Source organism: Lutra lutra, chromosome 13, assembly GCF_902655055.1.
Source record: "Lutra lutra chromosome 13, mLutLut1.2, whole genome shotgun sequence".
Taxonomy (NCBI): domain Eukaryota; kingdom Metazoa; phylum Chordata; class Mammalia; order Carnivora; family Mustelidae; genus Lutra; species Lutra lutra.
This window is the reverse complement of record NC_062290.1, coordinates 45,806,170-45,827,435: the sequence shown is the minus strand read 5'-3', so window position 1 is coordinate 45,827,435 and position 21,266 is coordinate 45,806,170. Positions and strand designations below refer to the sequence as shown.

Below are 21,266 nucleotides of genomic sequence, written 5' to 3'. Positions count from 1 at the left end.
CCCACTGAGCCACCCAGGTGCCCCCAAAAAATCGATTTTGATGGCACTTCCACATAGCCCAAAGAAGGAAAAAGACACACAAGCATCCATCAACTTACAGCTTCTTCTCTGTGCTCTTGAACTTATCACACACTCAGAAGATGCAATGAGAACTCCTTCAGAGTGAAGGACTCAGAGTTCCAGAGATAGCAAGCTGTTGTCCCAGGCTTGATGATGTGGAGGACCAAAGGACAGGGGCAACCGCTGAAAACATGCTTTGATTTTACCGACGACCGCCCCTTCAAAATGTGTGTTGATACATAAATACCATCTGTGATATGAGAGCAGTCAAAGGTGTTTTCTTCCAAATGAAACACTAAAGACACCTCTGCTGGTTTCAGGAACAGCAGGGTTTCGCTTCATGGAGAGCTGGTTAGATGACTCGCATTCTGTTAGGAGATGGTTTGCTGTGATAGGAGCCAAAACTCTGCCCAGTTTGACTCTGGCATCTGGGATGTGAGCTGTGTGCCTCGCTCACTTCTGATCATGTTGGCAACACGCATCCTCGAGCAGCTGTCAGGGTCTGTATATCTCTGACCCCACGACACCAGATCCCCCAAACCTGACCTCCTTGCCTGGGCCATAACAAAGAATTCCCTCACCCCACACCAAACTGTCCTTTCCAGCCTTTCCAGGTTGTCTAGGGGCTTGACTGAGACTCTGTAACACATGTGCACACGGGTGTGCACACACAGATACACATTCACACACATCAGGAGTCAGGCAAGACTGTGGTTCATAGAAAGCTTATGGGTCTACATCAGATTGATTTCTTATTTGTGTGGGGATTTGGGTATGTGTTGACTCATTCATGCACAAAACATGTTCCTGTTGCAAGCTGATGTGAGTGGTTGCTCCGTTGGGAAAGATTTTTCTTCACAAGCCCCCACCGTAGATAAGTCTCTGGGGCAACAGTAGCTCGTGCGCCTCCCAGACTAGTTAACTTCCTGAAAATCAGTTTAAACGATGTTGCTGCCTCTGAGCTTCCAAAAGCAGCTGTGGAAACCCACATGGCTCCTTCTGGAGTGGTGATTTCTTTCTATGACTTCCCAGGGCAGCAGCACTTAATCCCAAAAAACCGGTAGCAAGGGCAGCTTGGCTTCAATGCCATGGACTTTAGACCAGATCAACCAACATCGCCAAGAGTTAAAAATCATAGTGAATCAGTATCATTCCAGAAAACTCTTTATGATAAAAATACTCCTCTGCCATTTCTGGGGGGAAAAAAAAAAAAAAAAACTTTATCCAGTGATTCACCTTCCTTTTTATGCAATACATTTCCATTTGTGACGCCATAGGTCATGAGGCAAGAAAAAGTTACGAACTCTTTTTCTAGACCTCAGGAGCATACCCCATCTTCTTAATGCTAGTGAGGATTAGAAAATGAGGAGCATAAAGGTAGCATCATGCAATATCCTATAGAGATGGACTGTCTCTCCCCTGCTGGGCACGTTCAGGGGACCTCTTCCCAGCAGACTCATAGAAGGAAGAGCATAGTGTACTTTTTAGACTTGGTGTGAAGCCAACCACTTCGGTCCCAACTCCAGCTCGGCCACTTACTTGTTGCATGACTCTGGGCACATTATTTAACTTCTCTCCAGCTTGGCTTCCTCTTTTGTAAAACAGGAAAGATAATAATATCTGTCTCTTAGGCCTATTAAGTATACTGACTACCGTGCTATTCATAGAGCACAGAGAACATTGCTGGTCACATCATTAGTTCTGTGTAGATATTTGTCAAATAAATTGTTTTCAGCTGTTCTTTTTTTTTTCTTTCTTGCAAACATCATATTTTCAGGTACTTTTTGGTAACTCGGTAGTAGGTTGTTGAATTATCTTTTCTCTATTTTCCTTTAAAAAGAAGTCTATTTGCTATGTGCCAATTTTTTAGATCCCCTTGTACCTATCTAGAACACAACATGGGAACTGTTTTTTGGTAATCTGGCCTTTAGCTCAGCAAAAGTTATCCTGAGGTTGTATGGACGTAGTTTATGTGTTTATGAAGTCCCCCCATCCATTGTACAATAAGAAGGAAATCGTGTGACATGGTACTTAATTCACTTCCTTCCAGAAGTCCTATTCCATCTGTGGTTCATAGCTTTCAGATGTTCAGCAGACTTAAAAAAAAAAAAAAAAAATCCTGTTTCTAACATATTGATAAAAATCTGGAAAAGCAATTACTGTACAGAGACATCATTTGACCACCATTTATACAGATGGGGATTAGAAGGTCTTGCCATGGCTGGCCTCTTCGGACATCATCAGATCTCTAGTTCACTGGCAGGCATTTGTTATTTGATCGAAGTTGTACAATGGACTATTTATGAAACACGTCTTAATCTTCTACCCTATCTTCCTATCTGAACTCACTTGTAGAGTCCCACATTAAACAACATGGCATTTAAGTAGGAGTGATGGTAAATGGATTTACACTTACATGAAATTTAAAGGATTGCATGACAATTTTTTCTACTTTAAATTTGAACCTTTAAGTTCTTCATAATTTGGGGTGATTATTTCTGTTGTGGTAGGGATCCAAGGAGTCAATAAAATGACATCCTGAATAAGACAAAAGCACAGGATATAAAAGTATAAGGATAGTTTTTACTTTTAATTTCCTTCCACATTAGCTGCATTAATTTCCTTTCTCACAGTCTTTTTCCCCCCTTCTTTTTCATTCTGTTCTCAAATTCTTTTAACTTCTCAGATCTCTCATCCCTTGTCTTTTATCCCCCCCAGATAGCTAGAGTGTTTTGTTTTGTTTTGTTTTGTTTTGTTTTCATTTTATTGCTTTTCCTCTCTTCCCCTAGGATGCTTTTCTTGTGTGCTTTTCTGCTACTGTTTGATGCTCAGTACATCACAGGGTAGAAACTCAGCTGTGCTGACCCAGTGGCTGGGTATAATTTAGCACTGATCCTCTCTGCCTGGCGAATACCACTGCATCCAGCCAGGCTGCAAGATGGGATCCAGGAGAACATCCAAGTTGTTCCACAGCCAGCATTCAGTATCCATTCTCTGCACCAGTGTTTTTTTCCATCTCCATTTCCAAGTTATCATCGCCATTTTGCCTTCTGCATGCCGGGTACTCCACTGATGGGGCTTGTGCATGACATAAATCCTCCTCCTTTTTACAGAGGCAATGGAAAGGTTCCAAGAGTTGAGGCCACAGACATCTTCCTCCCTGCAGAGATACTGAAAACAGAATAGTTGAAACTGCAGGGTTAGAATACTAAAATGGAAGGAATCATAGGCATCAGTACCAAAGGTAACTAGGTTGAAGAAGTTCAACAGTGCACTATTAAATAGAGATCTAATTCAATCCAGTAGCATTTGAACACCTACAGAGTACCAGGAACTCTGCTGGGTGCTGAAATTAACAAAATGAGTAAGATGATTCTTTGCCCTCTAGGGCAGAAAACAGATAGGTTAGGGTACATTTGATGAGCACACAACAAAAGTATGTACTTGGAACAGACACACCAGAGGACCTGACTCCCACTAGGGATGGGGACCGTTCAGGGACACTGCCTGCAGGAGGGAGCCTCAGAACTGGGTTCTGAAGGATCGAATAAACTAGGAGACCTAATAAAAGTCCAACACAAAAAGTGCAGGATTCAGAGCTATCGTATTTTGATTTTGTGTTTTGAAAGCATTACCCTGGAAAGTGTGAAAGAGAGGTGAGAGGTGCTGGGAGTAGAAAGCAGGAGGTGAGAAAGATCAGGAATTGAGAGTTCAAATAAGACTATGGCAAGAGCCTTGGACTAAGGCAGGGCAGTGGGAATGGAGCAGAAAAGACGGAATTGAGGATGTTTAGGCATGGAACTGATAGGGCTTCCTGACTGGTTAGGATGTGGGTGTGGCTTAAAATGTAGAAGCATCAGCACCATCTGGGGCTCCACCCTGTGGATCTTGGTCACATGTAATATAGTCAAGCTCCTACATCTATGAAAGAAAATGGGGGGCCTATCTAGACATACCACCTCCTAAGTCCTTTAAAAAAAAAAAAGGAGTCCGGGGGAGGGGGACAGGAAAAGGGAATGGAATGTTTTACCACTTTAAAGACTGAATAATATATGTGTCAGTATCCTGCACCCCAGATTTGATAAGGCTTCATCAGAAAGCACATTTTGCTTGATTTCATAATCTTTCAATTTCCAGAAATGCAAAAATATGCCCAAGATATTAGAAGATGTCATTAGTGAAAACATTAGCTTCCTAACCCCTTAGCCACACAGAAGAAAAATTTATCAAAAACATGTTTTGGAACCTTGCTGTTATAAGAGGCCAGACAGATTTTCTGAAAATAAGAAATAAATTCCTAATATTATATGGATGGTACCTGATACTCTGTGCTCTTTGCGATTCAAGCTATAGCTATAGTCTTCTGCTCTCTTTGACAATATCATTTTCTCCCTGGAGACTGCAGCTGAAAAAGAAGACACTGGAAAAGGTATTAAATATTCAGCCAAAACTCTGAATAGATGCCAACAGAGACAATTATAATAACAGTCAATGGAATAACTAATGTTTATTGAATACTTACTATGTGCCAGACAGTATTAAGCATTTTATATAAATTAACTCACCTAATTTTCACATCAACACTATGAGATAGGAACTTCTATTATAACCACTTTATAGATAAAGACCCTGAAAGTTAGGGAAGTTAAATAATTTGCCTAAGGACATGAGAGAAGCAACTGAGGAAGTCATGTTCAAATCCAGATTCGTTGGATCCCAGAACTCACTCTCTTAAGTACTGGACAATACCCACTTTTCTAAGCAGTTGAAGTCCCTTTTGAGCTTTCCTTTTGAAAATCAAAACTTAAAAGATCACTGTATTATCTCTTTCCCTGAGTTGGACATTCTTTAAATAGTGCCACCACTATCCATGTACTTGATGTCAGATTATACAAAAGAATATGACATTCATAGACTTCCTTTGGCAGGATGTAATTGGTCGTTATTTTTGTCATTCTTCTCCTTTTACCTGTTTCTCCTCCAAAATAAGCTTGCAAAAAGGATGTTCCGATGCTAGGTCACTTAATTGTGACTCGCTATGTTAGCCTGGATACTCATTATTCACTGGACTTTGGCGCAATCACAGAACGATGGCTCCTGTTGATGGAGCACTTCCAATGTTCCAGGCGTCTAGTGAAACCCCTTACAACAACACAGTAGGGAGTGCTAGAATTAGCCCCATTATAGATGAGTAAACAAAGGAGTACCTAACTACAAAATCACATATCTAAGAAGAATTAAAGTCTGGATTAGAATCCATATCCATTGACTCTAAAACTTATACCGTGCTGCAAGATCTCCATGTTCTGCATCCTGGTGAGGTGTCTTGATACCAGGTTCACTCTGATTTTGTAAAGATCAGAAGAATGCTATGCATTTGAAGGAAAGCCAATAGATGCCTTAAAGCCATAATAACACCTACCATACGTTTAACGAATACTGTGTGTCAGTTACGTGTTAAGTACCTGCAGTCCTCACCAACCCCTACAAGACACCTATTATTGTTCCCACTTTACAGAAGGGTAGGAACAGAGTATCAGAGAGGTTAAGTAACATGCCCGAGGTCTCAGGGCTAATACCTGGCAGACCCAGTTGTCAAGTCAAGGTCTACAGGGCTCCAGACTACAAATGATACAGTTATTATGCTCTATCATCGATTGCTTTTCTCGATCCCTTTGGGGAGAAAAACATTCTCACAGAGTATCAGTACTTAAACTTATGTTAAGGTTGTTATTGAGATTTTGAATTATATAATTAAAAGTATACCCCTGAGGGCGCCTGGGTGGCTCAGTGGGTTAAGCCGCTGCCTTCGGCTCAGGTCATGATCTCAGGGTCCTGGGATCGAGCCCCGCATCGGGCTCTCTGCTCAGCAGAGAACCTGCTTCCTCCTCTCTCTCTGCCTGCCTCTCTGCCTGCTTGTGATCTCTCTCTGTCAAATAAATAAATAAAAATCTTAAAAAAAAAAAAAGTATACCCCTGAAAGCCCAGGAAATCTTTTTTTTTTTTTAGCTGCACTGATTTGGGTGGATTCTTCTGTCTAGGTTGCTCACTGTTTTTCCTTAAAAAATCCTTCCCTGGCGCACCTGGGTGGCTCAGTGGGTTAAGCCTCTGCCTTCAGCTCAGGTCATGATCTCGGGGTCCTGGGATCGAGCCCCGCATCAGGCTCTCTGCTCAGTGGGGAGCCTGCTTCCCCCCACCAACCCCCCTCTGCCTACTTGTGATCTCTCTCTCTCTCTGTCAAATAAATAAATAAAATCTTTAAAAAAAAAAAATCCTTCCCTTCCCAGAAACCTGCTTTGCTCTGTCCTGTACTCTCTCCGGTCTCCAACCTACCTCAAAAGGAAAACAACAGAACAGCCCATCCAATACCCGTTTTCTTCTTGCTTGATCACCCAGAGCATGTAAATTACAGTGAAATATGGCCTGAGTCAGCTCCTCACAGGACAGAAATCAGTAACCATTGATATTGCTAAGCAACACCACAGAGGAGCAAGGCTGCAAATTAGGTGACAAATTTATAAGGAGTCAGAGTATCTGGGGACTCACTTGGGCATTTTATTATGAACCATCTGGATGATGCACATGATGACCACACAGTATTGTTCGCTGTGTGCAGATGGCAACTCGCACGTCATTCTACGGCCCCTCCCTCTGCAGTCCTAACTTCCCTCTCAGAACCTTCCACAGGATTTTTCACAGTCTAGATAGTTCCTTGCAAGATCATTGGGAAATGGTTACACCTAACGGGCAGCCTTCATTCCTTCCCAGAATAAAATTCGAAACAATGCAAAACCAAACCATTCCATGGCTTGTGTGGAAAGCCGAGCCAGCTGGGCAGGAAGACACCTAAGGAGGGAATTAGTCACGGGATCCTGGCAGCTCCATGGGCCTGACGTGGGCTCCACCTTGGTGGTCCCAGAGGAGCCCGAGGTGAGAGGTTCACTTGGTTCCTAAGCCAGAGATGAGCAGACAGTAGGACCCACAGCAGGGAAATAAATCTGTGTGCTTCAAGAGAGACAAGGTAGTGAGCCTGAGCCCTTGACCTTCTGGAGGATTACCTAGCAAGGACCCCGCCCACTCCCAATAGCCAAGTTGGTCTCATTTGTTCGTTCATTCATCCAACTAATAGTTATAAGAAAGTTAGACCAAGCAACCTGATTTTAAACCAAAGATTATAATTTGATGAGCCAAATATGACCTAGGTGGTATTCTGTTTGGTCTTTTTTTTTTTTTTTTCGTAGAAAGAGAGAGCAGGAGCGGGGGTGAGGGTGGAATCTCAAGCAGACCCCCTACTGAGCATAGACTGACATGGACTCCATGTCACCACCCTGAGATCATGACCTGAGCCAATACCAAGAGTCAGGCACTTAACCGACTGAGCCACCCAGTGCCCCTCCAGGTGGTGTTTTTTAATTTGGAATTCATTGCCAACATTTAAAAAGCAAGAGTTTTGGGGTGCCTGGGTGGCTCAGTGGGTTAAGCCTCTGGCTTCGGCTCAGGTCATGATCTCAGGGTCCTGGTATTGAGCCCTGCATTGGCTCTCTGCTCAGCGGGGAGCCTGCTTCCCCCTCTCTCTCTGCCTGCTGCTCTGCCTACGTGTGATCTCTGTCAAATAAATAAATAAAATCTTTTAAAAAAAGAAAAAAAGTTTTCACATAAAAGTTCAGATATCTGGCTTCCCTTGAATTATCAGCAGGTCTGTCAACACTGTACCCACATTTCTTCGTGGAGCTGGGGGTGCGTAGCCACTGCCCGTTTTGGGGCAGGCACACTGTCCGGGTGTCCACAATCACACATCTCCCTGTCCTTGTCTCCAGCCCACTCTGCCCGCGGCCCTACCTGGGGCCAGTGTTCATTTGTCCTTTGTCCGAATGGCTTCCGTGCCCACAGACAGTAGGCCGGATGCTGGGGACCACTCTGACTCCGGAAGTAGCTGGGGATGTAACACCGGTGTTTTGTTGGGAGCTGGGGCCCCAGAAAGACGTCAGCAGGTGGACATAAACAAGGAAGGACAGAGTGGGAGCGACAGAAATATCAGCAGTGATGAACCAGTGGGTCCAGGTTTGCCAGGAGCCTAAAAAGGAAGAGCATGTCATGAAGGGGCGAGATTCAGAAGGCATGAAAATCAGGTGATGAATTTCTGAGCGGTCCGTTGGGAAACCCTCCTCGAAATTCCATAGCTAATGGCAGACGACGCCCCAGCACAGCCCTTTATTTTCATCTGCACGGCTCTTGCCGGGCGTCCAAAAGCCTGAGTAAGTGAGAGGTTTTCATCTTGCAGAGGAGAAAGAAGTACAGATTAGCCTGGAAAGGGAAGAGTCAGGTGTCAAAGAACTCCGCAGAGCAAAAGCCTCTCTGGTAACCCCTTGCGTGTCACGTCTACGTAGGGCCACATGTAGGGTACGGCTGTCCCTGGGCGTGTCTACATTAGGAGCCTCTTAGGGAGGCTTAGCATGTGAACACCATCCCCTCCCCGCCAACAGAATGGTAACAGAAGCTCTGGCAGTGAATCAGTACTTTGAAAGCTTCTTCTGAGTGAGAATTTGAAGGTTAAAATATTCCTTTCCTTCTGACTTGAATAGGAAGTGAGGACTTGTGGTTGTTTCCTCGTTTAACCTCAGTCTCTCCGATATGATTTTTCAGCTAAAAAAAGTTACTTGCATTGGCATGAATTTGATATAAAAGAGTAATGACCAAAGAAAGCCCTTTAATGGGAAGTAATTCATTATGGTGGCTCGTGCGTCCTTTTTGAGGTGACGTGAAACCAAAAGCTTCACGCTGGGCTGTATTGGAAGATACCTTTTAACTCAGAATTTGTGCTTATTGTGATGCAAGTTTTTCAATGAGGCAGAGACAAGAGAGAAAAGGTGAGGCTAGATATGCTGTAAGAAACTTAAAAATTCTATAGATCTGCAAATATAAATGCTACATTTATATTGGGGAGTGGGATGGGACATTACAAATACTAACTGGCAAGCTCCCCGCCCATTCACAACATTTCAATAACAAAAATAAATTCACAAATTAAAAAAAAAAAAAAAACCATCTCTGGCTAAAATTGCAACACACGGTTCTGGAAGTTAGCCAGGACAGCCTTTCACTAAACTGAAAGATTTTCTTTAGGCAGTTTTCCTTATGTTTAAAGGAAGAAGTCTCAGTGGGTGGTTGTGGGGTGGGGGGGGGTGTTACTGACCTGCACATGGCAAGTATAGACATTGACACTGGTGCCCACCCACAGAGATAATCAGAATTTGAATAGGATGCAGCAACCTCCTGCTGGGCTGAGTTCATGTTCATGTTGGACCTTAGACAGTGAAGAGGGGTACCACTTACTAAGGATGTCTGCGCTGTCCCCATGTAAAGTGCTTTATATGCTTGTCCTCATCTGATCCTCCAATAACCCTCCTGAAAATAGGTATTTATTGTTCTTGTCCCCATTTTATCTTCTTAAAGATTTATTTATTTACTTACTTTAGAGTGAGAAGACCGAACATGAGCAGGTGGGGGAGAGGGGGAGGGGGCAGAAGGAAAGGGAGAAAGAATCCTTAAGCAGACTCCTCACTGAGTGTAGAGCCTGACGTGGACCTCCCAGGACCCTGAGATCATGATCTGAGCCAAAATCAAGAGTCAGACACTCAATTAACTGGGCCACCCAGGTGGCCCTGTTCTTGTCCCTGTTCTTGTCCCTGTTTTAACTGAAGAAGAGATCGAGGCTCAGAGTGGACCACTCAGCTCATAAGTAGTAGAGCCACTACTTTGAATCGGCCATCTTGTCCAACTCACTCAGAAGCATTCTTAACCTTGATAATGACATCATGGTACCTACAGTCAAGACGCTTCAGGCATCGGTGCGTGCCTTCCTGACTTCAGCTTCTAGGGAAGTTTAACAAACCACAACATCCTAAACTTCACTATCATTTGGGAGCTGTGAATCGGTGCACTTGAAGAAACGTGAGGAGAATGTGGTAAGAAGAAAGCACTGTTCTGGGTTCTGCTGGAAGAGATCCAAGAGAGAGAGGGTCTCTGTCTCCAGCATGTGGACAACCTAGTTGGAGAGACAGGCTTGTGTGCAAAATTGGAAGGGAATGTGCCATGCCTAAGTCCCAAGTGGAACACTGGTGTTTTTTAGATGGATGAAGGGTCATGTGCTATCCCAATGGTTGTGGTCCATGTGGTGACATTCCCCATAGATCTGAGAGTAGGAGAGGACTGATGAAGACTTTTTTTTTCCATGCCGGCCCCAAGGCACAGTATAAATAAAGGCACAGTAGCCTTTATTGTTGAGCAACAAATATCTATTTAAAACCTCTTTAAGTAGGGTTGAATTTGCTTTAACAGACCTGTATAAAATACCCAATTCTCTAACTGCTCTGCTCCGTGTCCCATGGGTTCTCCTTTGAGCTTCTCCGTGGTGCTTACGGTAGTGAAGCTGCCCCTTACTTATGGCTTAGTAGGTATTATTATTCATCTACTCTTTACCACAGTTTTATGGGATTAGTACGGTTATGCCCCTTGCAACTAAGGGCACCAAGGCTTAGAGAGGTCAAGGAATTTGCTCAAGATCACACAGCTAATAAGTGGCAGACCATGGATTCAAGCCTACACCCTGTTTTCAAAGCCCATGACCTTAACTTCCATTTGCTACTGAAAAATCATCCTTCCGTGGGTTGATATAATCTACTATCTGCATATACCTTCTTGATAGGCCTTAATTTTTATGTCTTCCCCATTGAGTTCAAACCAATACCAATAATGAAGAAGCTCTTTGACTTGAAAAATAAACAAGTAATCATTTGTTTTCCTATCAGCTAATGCTTAAGTAATAAATACTCGTTCTCACTGATTTCTCTCTCTCTAGTTTTTGTTCTCATACAATGAACTCAGCATAGGTGCTTCCACTGACTTTCTGTTTTATGTATCAGAGTTTTGAGGCCCAAAAGGGAAGAAGTCCCTTTTCTCCTGCTCCTGTCTGGGGAGATTTGCTGGAAAGGGGGTTGAGAATACCAGAGACCTCAAAAGTGGAGTGAGAAAGTCAGTGTCGGAAGAAGAAATCTGTATCCATGCTATTCTGAAGAAAGGAGATCAGGAGCCCAAAACACTAGCTCTTATCCATTGATTCCTTGACTAAAGATAAGACCCTTCCCTTGACTTGTCAATCATGAAGTATGGACAGGAATCAGGAGGCACCTTAAAGCAGGTCATTGTGTTACAAGACCTGGAAAGAAGTGGACAGAGGAATTGACAAAGGCTCTATCCATCCTAGAGATCTGGGAATGTGGATGCCCATGGCCTCAACTGTCTCAACTGAATAGCGTGGACGCAAGTGTGGTCACCATAACAGGCAACATTCACGATCGCCCTGCAGGCTCAACTCCAACACCAATCCCTGGGTTCTGGAATTTTTTCTGAGGCTGGGGGGGTTTCTTCGAGAAATATTATAGTGAAGAGACACCAGGTGGTACCCAGGGTGATAGTCACTGGTGACCCATCCCTCTCCTGGTCCTAGCTTTCTCTTGCTCAGTTGATATAATGGGTGTTGCTAGTTGGGACTAAGCAGCCCTCTCTTGAACTCCTTCACTTCCTCCCATCTCAAGGAAACTCAGCTTAGATGAGGGCCCACTGGAATCACAATCCAATGATATCATGGTACCTTTGTTACTCTCTGTGGGGAGTGCACTGACTGAAGGCCATTTCCCCCTGCAGGTGAGTTTTCATTCATGCCACTCAGGCCCTCTCAGGCCACGGTGGCTGAGACCACCCTCCATGAGGCATCCATGGTCTCTGGGACACCAGCCAAGTGCGTGATGTGCTCTGGCGGACGTGTGCATGGTGTGTTCATGGTGTGTTCATCCTCGTCACCTATCATACCCCTCTTCCTGCACCCCTTGAGGCCCTGGTTCAGAAATGGGAGCCACCAGCTCTTAGAGATGCACCCCACTGACCCTAGGATGCTGCCCTGACCACTTGAGAGCGTGGGAACCCTGCACCCAGCATCTCACCATCCTGTCGCAGTGTGTGTTAAAGACGATTCTAGTGGGGCGCCTGGGTGGCTCAGTGGGTTAAAGCCTCTGCCTTCAGCTCGGGTCATGATCTCAGGGTCCTGGGATCGAGCCCCTCATCAGGTTCTCTGCTCAGCCGGGGGCCTGCTTCCTCCTCTCTCTCTCTCTCTGCCTGCCTCTCTGCCTACTGGTGATCTCTGTCAAGTGAATAAATAAAATCTTTTAAAAAAGAAAAAAGAAAAGACGATTCTAGCAGGCTGGTTTCCTTCCCACTCTTCTCTGTCTTTGCTTCAGTGAGCAATGAACGTGGTTCCCTTCACCTGCACACATAACCTTCCCTTGCGCTCCTTCCTCCCTGTGCTTCCAGCTGCTACATCACCTGTTGTTACTTGGCTTTTCACTACTCTTAATACCTCTCTTGCGCCACTTCAGCCTCATTTTTGGTATGTTCCATTCAGTTCTTATCCCTCTGTCCCATTCACCCAAGGAAGCAGCTAAGAAACAGTCTGGATGTTTCCACAGCAGCCATCAGTATGTGTGACCCTTGTCAGACATGAACGGTTCCAATTACAACTGCGTAAAAATAAAACAATTGAAGAATGTATTTCTTTATACCTGATTCCCCAAGAGATAGGGGTAAAAAATAAGGAGATGTTTGACAGTTTGTAATTGATCCATGAAAACAGATGTGTGTCTATGGAGAAGGTGCGTCTAAAAAGACAGATCTAGAAGGATTGCGGTGGTCTTTCCTGCACAGAATATGGTTTACACCCTACTCTGCAAACCCAGAGCCGCCCATGTTCTGTTTTCCGAGCAAATAGTTGAGAATACCAGCTGCTTAGGCTGAGTAGGGGAAGAGCACAGGCTACAAAAAAATTAGTTGCCTGATATAATTTGTGAACTTACTATAAGATTTCACATACATGCACACACACTTGTGCGTACATACATTATGTGTAAAGCCACCATGAACATGTGTTTAAAATTTATAAAGGTATTTAGATCATCTAAGAATTCCAAGCTTGTGCAATGTCTTATGTATAATAGACTACAGTTCTTAAAATACCCAGAAAAAAATTATATTCCACTGAAGGCAATCCCCAGAAGTTGTTAAAAAGACTTTCTTGTTATTTACATAAAATTCAATTTCTTATTGAAGTACTTGCACCTTTTGTCATGTATCTAACAAAACCAGAGGGGGCAGGTTTTTGCAGAAAGATAAGGTTGGGGTGATTTTTCTCCTCGAGACATAATTTTGCACTGGAGTGTTAAAATAGCTTGAGCAAAATTTTAGGCGAAAGGGAAAAAATACATATATAATGTATGCACACACATTATATACATAACATATTTAGAATGTATACTATAAATATAAAAGAGAAGAATATTTATTATTGTCCTTAAAGCTAGATCCCTCATCTTGCACCCAAAACCCATCAATTATTAGTTGGTTCCTATGTGGATTTTCACTGGCTTCCCGAGTTAATGAGCCAGGAAGGCATTCTACACAATCACAAGGGTATCTCTCGAGTCTAATTAGTTTCTTGAAGTTTATAGGGAGAGTGTTGTTATGATCAGGAAAAATATTTTTAACCCGCTCACCATGTCACTTGAAACAATTTGGAATTTTCAGATGAACAAGAATAAAAGTTTCTATTTTAGAACTGAAATAAGAAAACAGACATGGTGCATCCCGGCCCCTTCTCCTCCCCAAGCCCAGCTAGCTCAGCCCAACTGCGCTCTTTGCGTGTGGGGGTCCGTGACCGCGGAGCCCTTTGGCTATCCGGGCACTTGGAGGCGCTGCTGGTAGCCTCCCGCCCCGGCCCCACCCCGCCATCCGCGGAGCAGCAGGCAACACCTCAGTCTGGGAGCGTCGCTCTGTCACCTGCCCTGAGCCAGGTGGCTTCCCTCTTCCTTCCAGAGCACTCTGCACATTTTGCAGCTCTTCTCAGCAGGCTGTACTCGTGGTATTCACTGTTTTCTGTCTAAAATAGGAGCTAGAAGTGAAAGGGAAGTTTAGAACCCGGTTTTGCATTTTGGGTTTTCCCAAGCAACCTCCTTAATCTCTAGGAAGTGGTTCTGTTGGAGAGGACCCGAGGAATGAAGTTTGGGGCCCGCCAGCTGCCTGGCCAGGGATGCCAGGGGGCAAGCCCCAGGGGGCCCGGACATTGTCCTTGTTCTACCCTTTCACTTAAAGCATCACCTCTCTACAAATGACAGGGCCAGTCTCAATCCGGTGTGAAGTTCTCATGCCAAACGCTCTTTTTCATCAGATGTTAAAATAACCGTGTCCTCTTCTGTCATGCAGGGCACATCCTACCCCCGGGAGAATAATATATTTTAAGTGATTTCTGAAAATGGGCCGTGAAAGCTGTCTGCCACATGGGCCCATGTTTGCACATCTCTATATAGTTACGATTGCGGAATTTGACAGTATAACTCTGAATCTGATTAATTAAGAATGTGTAAAAACAAAGTTCTTGCATTACAGCTCGTTCCTTATCTTTGTGTCTTTTACTGTGATGTTGTAGAACTTGGATCATATGGAAAACTAAAATATTATGACACAATGACTGAAGAAGGTAAGAATGATTTTAGAATTGTATGCATTGGCTTTTTTTTTTTTTTTTTTCATTTATGGTGTCTGGTGCTTGCCCATTTTGTTTTTTCATCTTCTTTTCCTCTTTGCATGACTTCAGTGACATTGTGTGATTTCTTATTCTTTCCACATTTTCGTCTAGTTTTTGCCATCGTGTTTATTTGGGATTGGAGACGTGCAATACCATGGGTAATCATGTTATTCCATTCAGATGATCCAAACCATCTTAATTGTGTAACACGCTCAGAGAAATGGTGTCAGCAACGTAAGCACAAGCGCACACCCACTGGGTCAGCATTATTTCCCACACATGCTCACAACACCACACAGAAACACACCCAATCAACACTCTTTTAATAAGCCCTGAATTTCCAAGGGTATGGGTATTCCCATCTATCCAAAGGAGTAAGTGAACCAAAGAAACTCCTCCACCCAAAACCAGCTGGAGACCTGTTTCCGATGCAGAGGACTGTGGGGTCCTGTCTTCAGTTCCCACAGTCCCTGTGCCCTTGTCCAAGTGCATTACTCTGAGAAGCCAGGGCCCCGGTTCTGGCCCATGGACCTGAATTTACTGGGGGTTCACACTCTGTGAGACCGAGCATACCATTTCAACCATTTCCCCTGAGTTGTAAATGAAGCCTGGCAGAGATTTATTTTAAAATGAATTTACTAATGAAATCCAGGCACTATCCCACAGCACTGTCTTGACCCAGTGAAAATCACTTCTCTTGAAATAAGTTCACCATGGAACAGCGGTTTGAAAATTCTACTTTCTTGTGAAGGCAGTTCCCCAATCGCCCCAGCCCCCCATTTCACCCCACACGTACCTCCATCTTGTGAATAAGAAACAATATTTGGAAGTTATAAAAACATTTGGGGTTTCCGTGTGATTCTTACACTAGATTCTGACAAGTAATCCAACAGTAGCCTAGAAGGAGAATCAGCTAATTTTGTCTTTCAACATGAGAGAAACTCCCAAAGGCGTTGCATATCCTGTTTTCAGCTTCTAGTATTTCTAAGTTGCCTTAGCTTGCCAAAGATCTCCTAGTTGCTTTGCTTCCAAGAAGTGAACATCTGACAAGCCTTGGTAAAAGAAAGCCCCTTCCTTCTTTGCCTCCCCCCACGACTCTAGCTCCAACACAACAACTAGGATATACTCTCCGTTAACCACTGTGATGGTTTCTAAAGCAGCAGGCCATGATGGGGATCTCAGACTGGACCCTCTTATGGCTCAGGACCCTCCCAAGAACCTGGGGAACTGAGAGCCCCAGAGACGGAAAGCTACCGTGAGAATGAGCGTCCTACCACCAAGAGGCTAGAAAGAGCAATTCAGAACTTAAAGGCAGGTTCTTGTCCCAGCTCTCGTTTTTTAATCCATGTCTTCAGACCCCCTCCGTGTTTTATGGATGGTTAGCTTGAGAAGCTAAAGCTTTGGGACTCGCTGACTCAGAGTTTGAAGGCATCTCTAGGCATCCAGCTTGTCCCCAGCCTCTGTTTTGTGGCTCGGGGTCAGGGGAAGGTGGGTCTGTTAGCTTCCTCCCAACCTGTCATGACTCCACTTTCTTTTTTGACTCCCTCCTGTCCTCTGCCTTCCACCCTTACCTTCCCATTGTCAGAGGGGCTTCTGCCTCCCTGTTGCCTTCAACACCCCATCTACCCCCGACTCTGCTCCTTTCTTTCCTGAGCGAAGGTTGCCACTCTCTTTCTCAGCCCCTCTAAGCCAGACAGTTCAAGATCACACGAAGACACACAAATGTTACTTGCAATCCGATGAGTCTACATGGTAACAACTGGGCATCCTAGGCAGGAACACAAAGTCAGAATCACGTCTGGAAGGAAGATCATGGCTGCCCCTTAGCAAGGCCAGGATATTGTGTTTAGGAGTCCCCCATGGGCCCCCTGTCACATTTCTTATACTTCCCTCTCCTCTCCCTTCTTGCCTATCCCTTTGTGTTCCGTTGCTAGCTGAACATTTATCCGTTGTAGAAAAATAGCGAGTCATAGCGAAGGCAGCATTTTTAAATTTTAAATCATGGTTACTCGCAGGAAAGATACTTTGGAACTGGAAGTCTTCCTCTAGCCACATCAGATCCCACCCTCTGGCAGCCGCCTCCATGACAGGCCAGGCCCGGCTTATTCCTAACTCTGGGATTCTGCCTAAAAGGCTCAAAGCCAGGCCACAGCCACATGTGACTTCTTCAAACCCTCGAGGGCCCCTCCCCTCCCACCGAAAATCATGACTGGAGCCTCTTCCATCATACAACTGAAAGAAATGTCCTACAGATAAAGATGTTCAGGGCCATAACTGGGGGCTAGCTGGCCTTCAGGAAATCCCTGCTCCATGTTAAGCATCTCTTTCCACTGTTTTCAAGATGCAACTGGCTCTCGAGCAGGGCATTATTGTAATTGCCCAGACAACTAGTCAACCTTTTTCGCCCTTTCCAGAAAATTCTCTGGATGGGATGTGAAGTCAGCTAATTTAAATGAAGGCCTGTTTTTGTTTTTTTTTTTCTTTTCCCCTCAAGTGGAGCAAATGGATAGATGGATTCTCTAGGCCACCCTGTCTTAAGAGGAATTGAGTGATGATTTCCTAAATAGAATTGTCCTGCACATATTCAGCTCGTGATTTTAAGCACCTGCTATCTGCAAGTTATTTTGCCAGGTGGTCTAGGGAAATATGAGATTAAAAGCTGAGCAATTTGCCCCCACAGAACTTATAAACAGGGAGAGAAATAAAACACAGGAACCATTGAGTCACCACGAAGGAAGTGGGGAGTCCCATAGGTATTTGGAAGAGGATCACAGGCTACACAGAAAGAGGAAGGATGGCCTTCAACCAGAGGGGAAGACTAGTAGAGAAAGTGAACTGGGCCTCAAGGACCTGTCAATATTGGGTGTACTAGGGAAGGAGGAGTGGAAGTTCTGACCTCAAGGCTGAAAAAGGGATCAAAGAATGGGCGTACACCAACCTTCACTGGGTGCCTCCCACCTGCCAGGGGCAGTGCTGCGGACTTTATATATTGTATGTCATTTAAACCTTACAGTGACCACACAAGGTGGATTTTATTGAAGATAAGGAAGCCAAAGCCCAAAGATGTATTATATTAGATAAGGAAACTAAGACTCAGAAAAGTGAAGTATTTAGCTGTGGGTCTAGGGGTGATAAGTGGTAACTTGGGACCAGAGCTCAGGACTGTGGCAGGCCCAAGCTCTAACCTCTTGGCCCTAGTGTGGTTTGCTGTACTAGGTAGCTGTGAGAAGCTAGACAATTCAAGTTGGTGTCAATATAGGGAGTGGGAAGAAATGCTTGATAGAGACCAGTCATAGGAAAGGTTTAAACCACAGACTTAGAATGAGGGCATCATAGAGTGAGCGACAAGGAGTTGCTGATTAAAACATGCCTCTCCTTGAACACTCCACCATTAAAAAAATTATTTTAATAAAACAATATATTCATTCTCAGACACTGGATAAAATCACGACAATTTTACAAAATGGGTCCTTGATCTCAGAACCCTTTCCTTCTCTCCCTCCCTCTCTTATCTTCAGGTGCCTTAGTATCTAAACTGGAACAGCTCCCCTGGGCCAGACCCAACCCTCTTCCCCACCCCAAGCTAATCAGAATCTTCCTCACTCCTTCATTCAATCACTAAAGCATTTACTCAATGATTCTTAGTATGTACCAGGCACTAGACTGGGTGCAGGGCTAATTAAAGACAACCCTTCTCCTAAAGAATTCACACTGTAGTGGGGGATACAGGCCAAGAGATGAGTGGTGTGATAGACAGACCAAGGTGTAGGGGGAGCCCAGCCAAAGGCATCATGTTCAGCCTTGAGAAATGAGGGCGGCTTTTCAGAGAAATGATGTCTCCATTGCCTCATTCTTGCATCCCAGGATGACAACAGTCTTACCAGCCACCAGATACTAATGCGTTCACTTAATAGTGACGGAGCACCCTCTCTGTATGACACATACTGCTAGACTTGCTAGATTAGTAAGCCTTATTCCTCCCAAGGACTGTATTTCCTTCTATTTAACAAGATATTTCCAGGGATATGAACAAATTACTCTAGAAGTGGTCTTTTGATGACCTCAGACCCCTTTACAGGGGTGGCTATCCTCTTATCTCCTCGTGCAGTAAGACTGCATACTCTTGGAAGGGTGATTTTTTACTTTTACTTAAAGCTAATAACCCAGAGTTTGTTTCTCATCTGCAAATACCCAAATTACATACCATTCTCATTCTGGAAAAGCCTCAATAAATGGAACTTGACTTCCTTACTAAAATTACTCTAAATGAAAATGTAGAAAGCTTGTTCAAAAGAAAACAAACTTATGTGATAGAACAGATGAACTGAAAAGAGAAAAGACCTTTCCACCAATCACGTTATGTAGAAATATGAATTTTTACTCTTTGGAAATAAGCATTCATAGAGCTGTATGGATGGGTAGGTAGACAGAAGTCCTGACTAATATTTTACAAAGAAGCAGTGTATGGGAGATCTACCTGTAGTATACTGTCCTAAACTCATTGCCATTTACGAATAGACATTCCATGAAAAATAATTTCTCTATCATTTAAAAAGTCTTTGTTCATTTGCATAAGAAAAAAGATATTAAAAGTTGTTGCAATGTCAAGGGCAAAAATTACAGTGACCTTTTCCTTAATGAAATTAAGGGTACTGCTCATGGCAACCAAGAGGCCCTTTACCAAGCTGAGAAACTAATGTCTCACCTGAATCATGGGGTCCTAAATTAGGCATGCAGCTGAGTTTTGAAAGCCCCCATTATCTCAAAGAAACAAAAGCACCTTAAGGTCACATAGTCTAGCCAGTCATTTGATGTTCTTAATTGCAGTGAAATAGTTCAGTTCGTTTTCAAGGAGAAATTGAATTTTGAAATGCCATTTAACAGTGTTTTCCACTGCCCAAGATGTAGCCTCTGAAAATGTAGTCCAGCCACAGGTCTTTGGTGTTTTCTCTGGCCTTCACATTATATTTTAATCCTTGCCTAAACGGATAAGACTCTGTTATATACACTCATACATCAGACTGGATAGGTTCAGCTATATATAGTAGAAAATCCAAATTAACAGTGGCTTTGGTCAGACGGATGTTAATTCCTCTCTCAAATATAAGAGGTCCAGAGGCAGGCTGCGCCTGGCAGATAGGGAAGCTCTACAATAATCCAAGCCTCAGGCTTCTTCCATCTTCTGCTCCGTAATCCTAACATATGACTTTCAACCTCAGGGCACCTCATGGTCCAAGATGACTGCTGCTAGAGCTCCAGCCATTACACCTATATTCCAGGAAGGAGGAAGAGCCAACATGATTTTCCCCAGCCGTTTTGTCTTCTTTTTGAGGAGGCTCCCCTTTAAACCCTCCCAGTAAAACTGCCCACAACTCAGTTACATGCCTACACCTGGTTTCAAGGAAGCCTGGAAATATTTTATTAAACCAGGTGATTTGCTGTCCCAAATAATTTAGGTATTCTATCATTTAAAAAAGAAAAGGGAATTGATATCAGATAGGCAACATGCATTCTTTCCACAAAAGAAAAATATCATTTTTGTATAATTGTATGTTGATGGGGAGGATGGAGAACAGAGCAAGCTCTAGGAGCGTTGTTGAGAACTCATGTAAAGTCTGAGATGCCTATGAGACATCCAAATGGAGATGTGGGAGGAAGTAGTGGAAATGGAGTCTGGATCTTGGTAGAAAGGTCAAAGCTGTGGATGCAGATTTGGGAATCATACTATAGTTGTTCTTTACAGCCACAGAACTGGTAAGAATACCAAATTAATCAATAGGGAAGAGGAGGTCAAGGTTGATCCCAGGGACTCCAAAGTTTAGAGTCTGGGAAGAAGGGGACACCAGCAAAGAAGACTGGGTTGGGCAGAGACCCAGGAGAGAACTGCATCCCAGAATCCAAGGAATTCAAGAAGGCAATGAAAAGGTGAATTGACCAATGAAAAAGTGAATTGACCAATGAAATCAGAGAACTGTTGTAGCCCAAAGGTGGGAGTAGGGAACACAAAATGAGATGCTTCAGATTGGGAGTTTGGAAGGGGGGTGGTTATTGCTAATGATGAAGTTTAGGGTCGAGCAGTAGGATCAGAGGAATAAGGTGAGCTGGAGGGAAGAGAAGCTGGAGGTGACCAGGTTAGGGTGGTGAGGAGCCAAGCATTGCAGGGCTTACCGATAAAGTCACCAAGGCTGGTGACAGGAGCCATTGTGTAAGTCAATAGTGAATCGCATTCTGATCTCTTCAGGAATGAGGGAGGGGGGATGAGGAAGTCAGCGCAATGGAGGCGGTACCGGTGGCTTATGCTTCGAAGGAGGGAGAAGAAATGGTCTAGAAGTAGTGAGGAAGGAGGGTGGAATGTGGGGCATTTGGAGAGACAAGCAGCTGCCCCTTTCAAGGGCCATGAGAGACCTTCAGGAAACAGCCAAATTTCAGTTGAAAGAGAAAGGCAAAGAGAGTATTCAGAGCAGAGGTGAAGGACGTGGAGACAGGCTTACTGGTGGCAGAGGTGGGAGACTGAGTCAGGTCAGGCATTTTCACACAGAGATGAGGGGGTTCTGGACATTGTTAGATGCCCCAGAGG

General features: G+C 44.0%; 1 protein-coding gene across 2 annotated transcripts in view; it reads left to right on the top strand.

The window, feature by feature from the left end:
- The window catches only part of SLC24A2 (solute carrier family 24 member 2), a 248,857-nt gene that overhangs the window by 165,298 nt on the left and 62,293 nt on the right, over nt 1-21,266 (top strand). The window contains exon 5 of one of the 2 annotated variants that reach the window (XM_047700921.1): nt 14,591-14,641. The exons of the other annotated variant lie outside the window; for it this stretch is intronic. Coding sequence (XP_047556877.1) covers nt 14,591-14,641 — 51 coding nt within the window. The remainder of the gene's footprint in view (nt 1-14,590; nt 14,642-21,266) is intronic. 2 annotated transcript variants of the gene reach the window in all.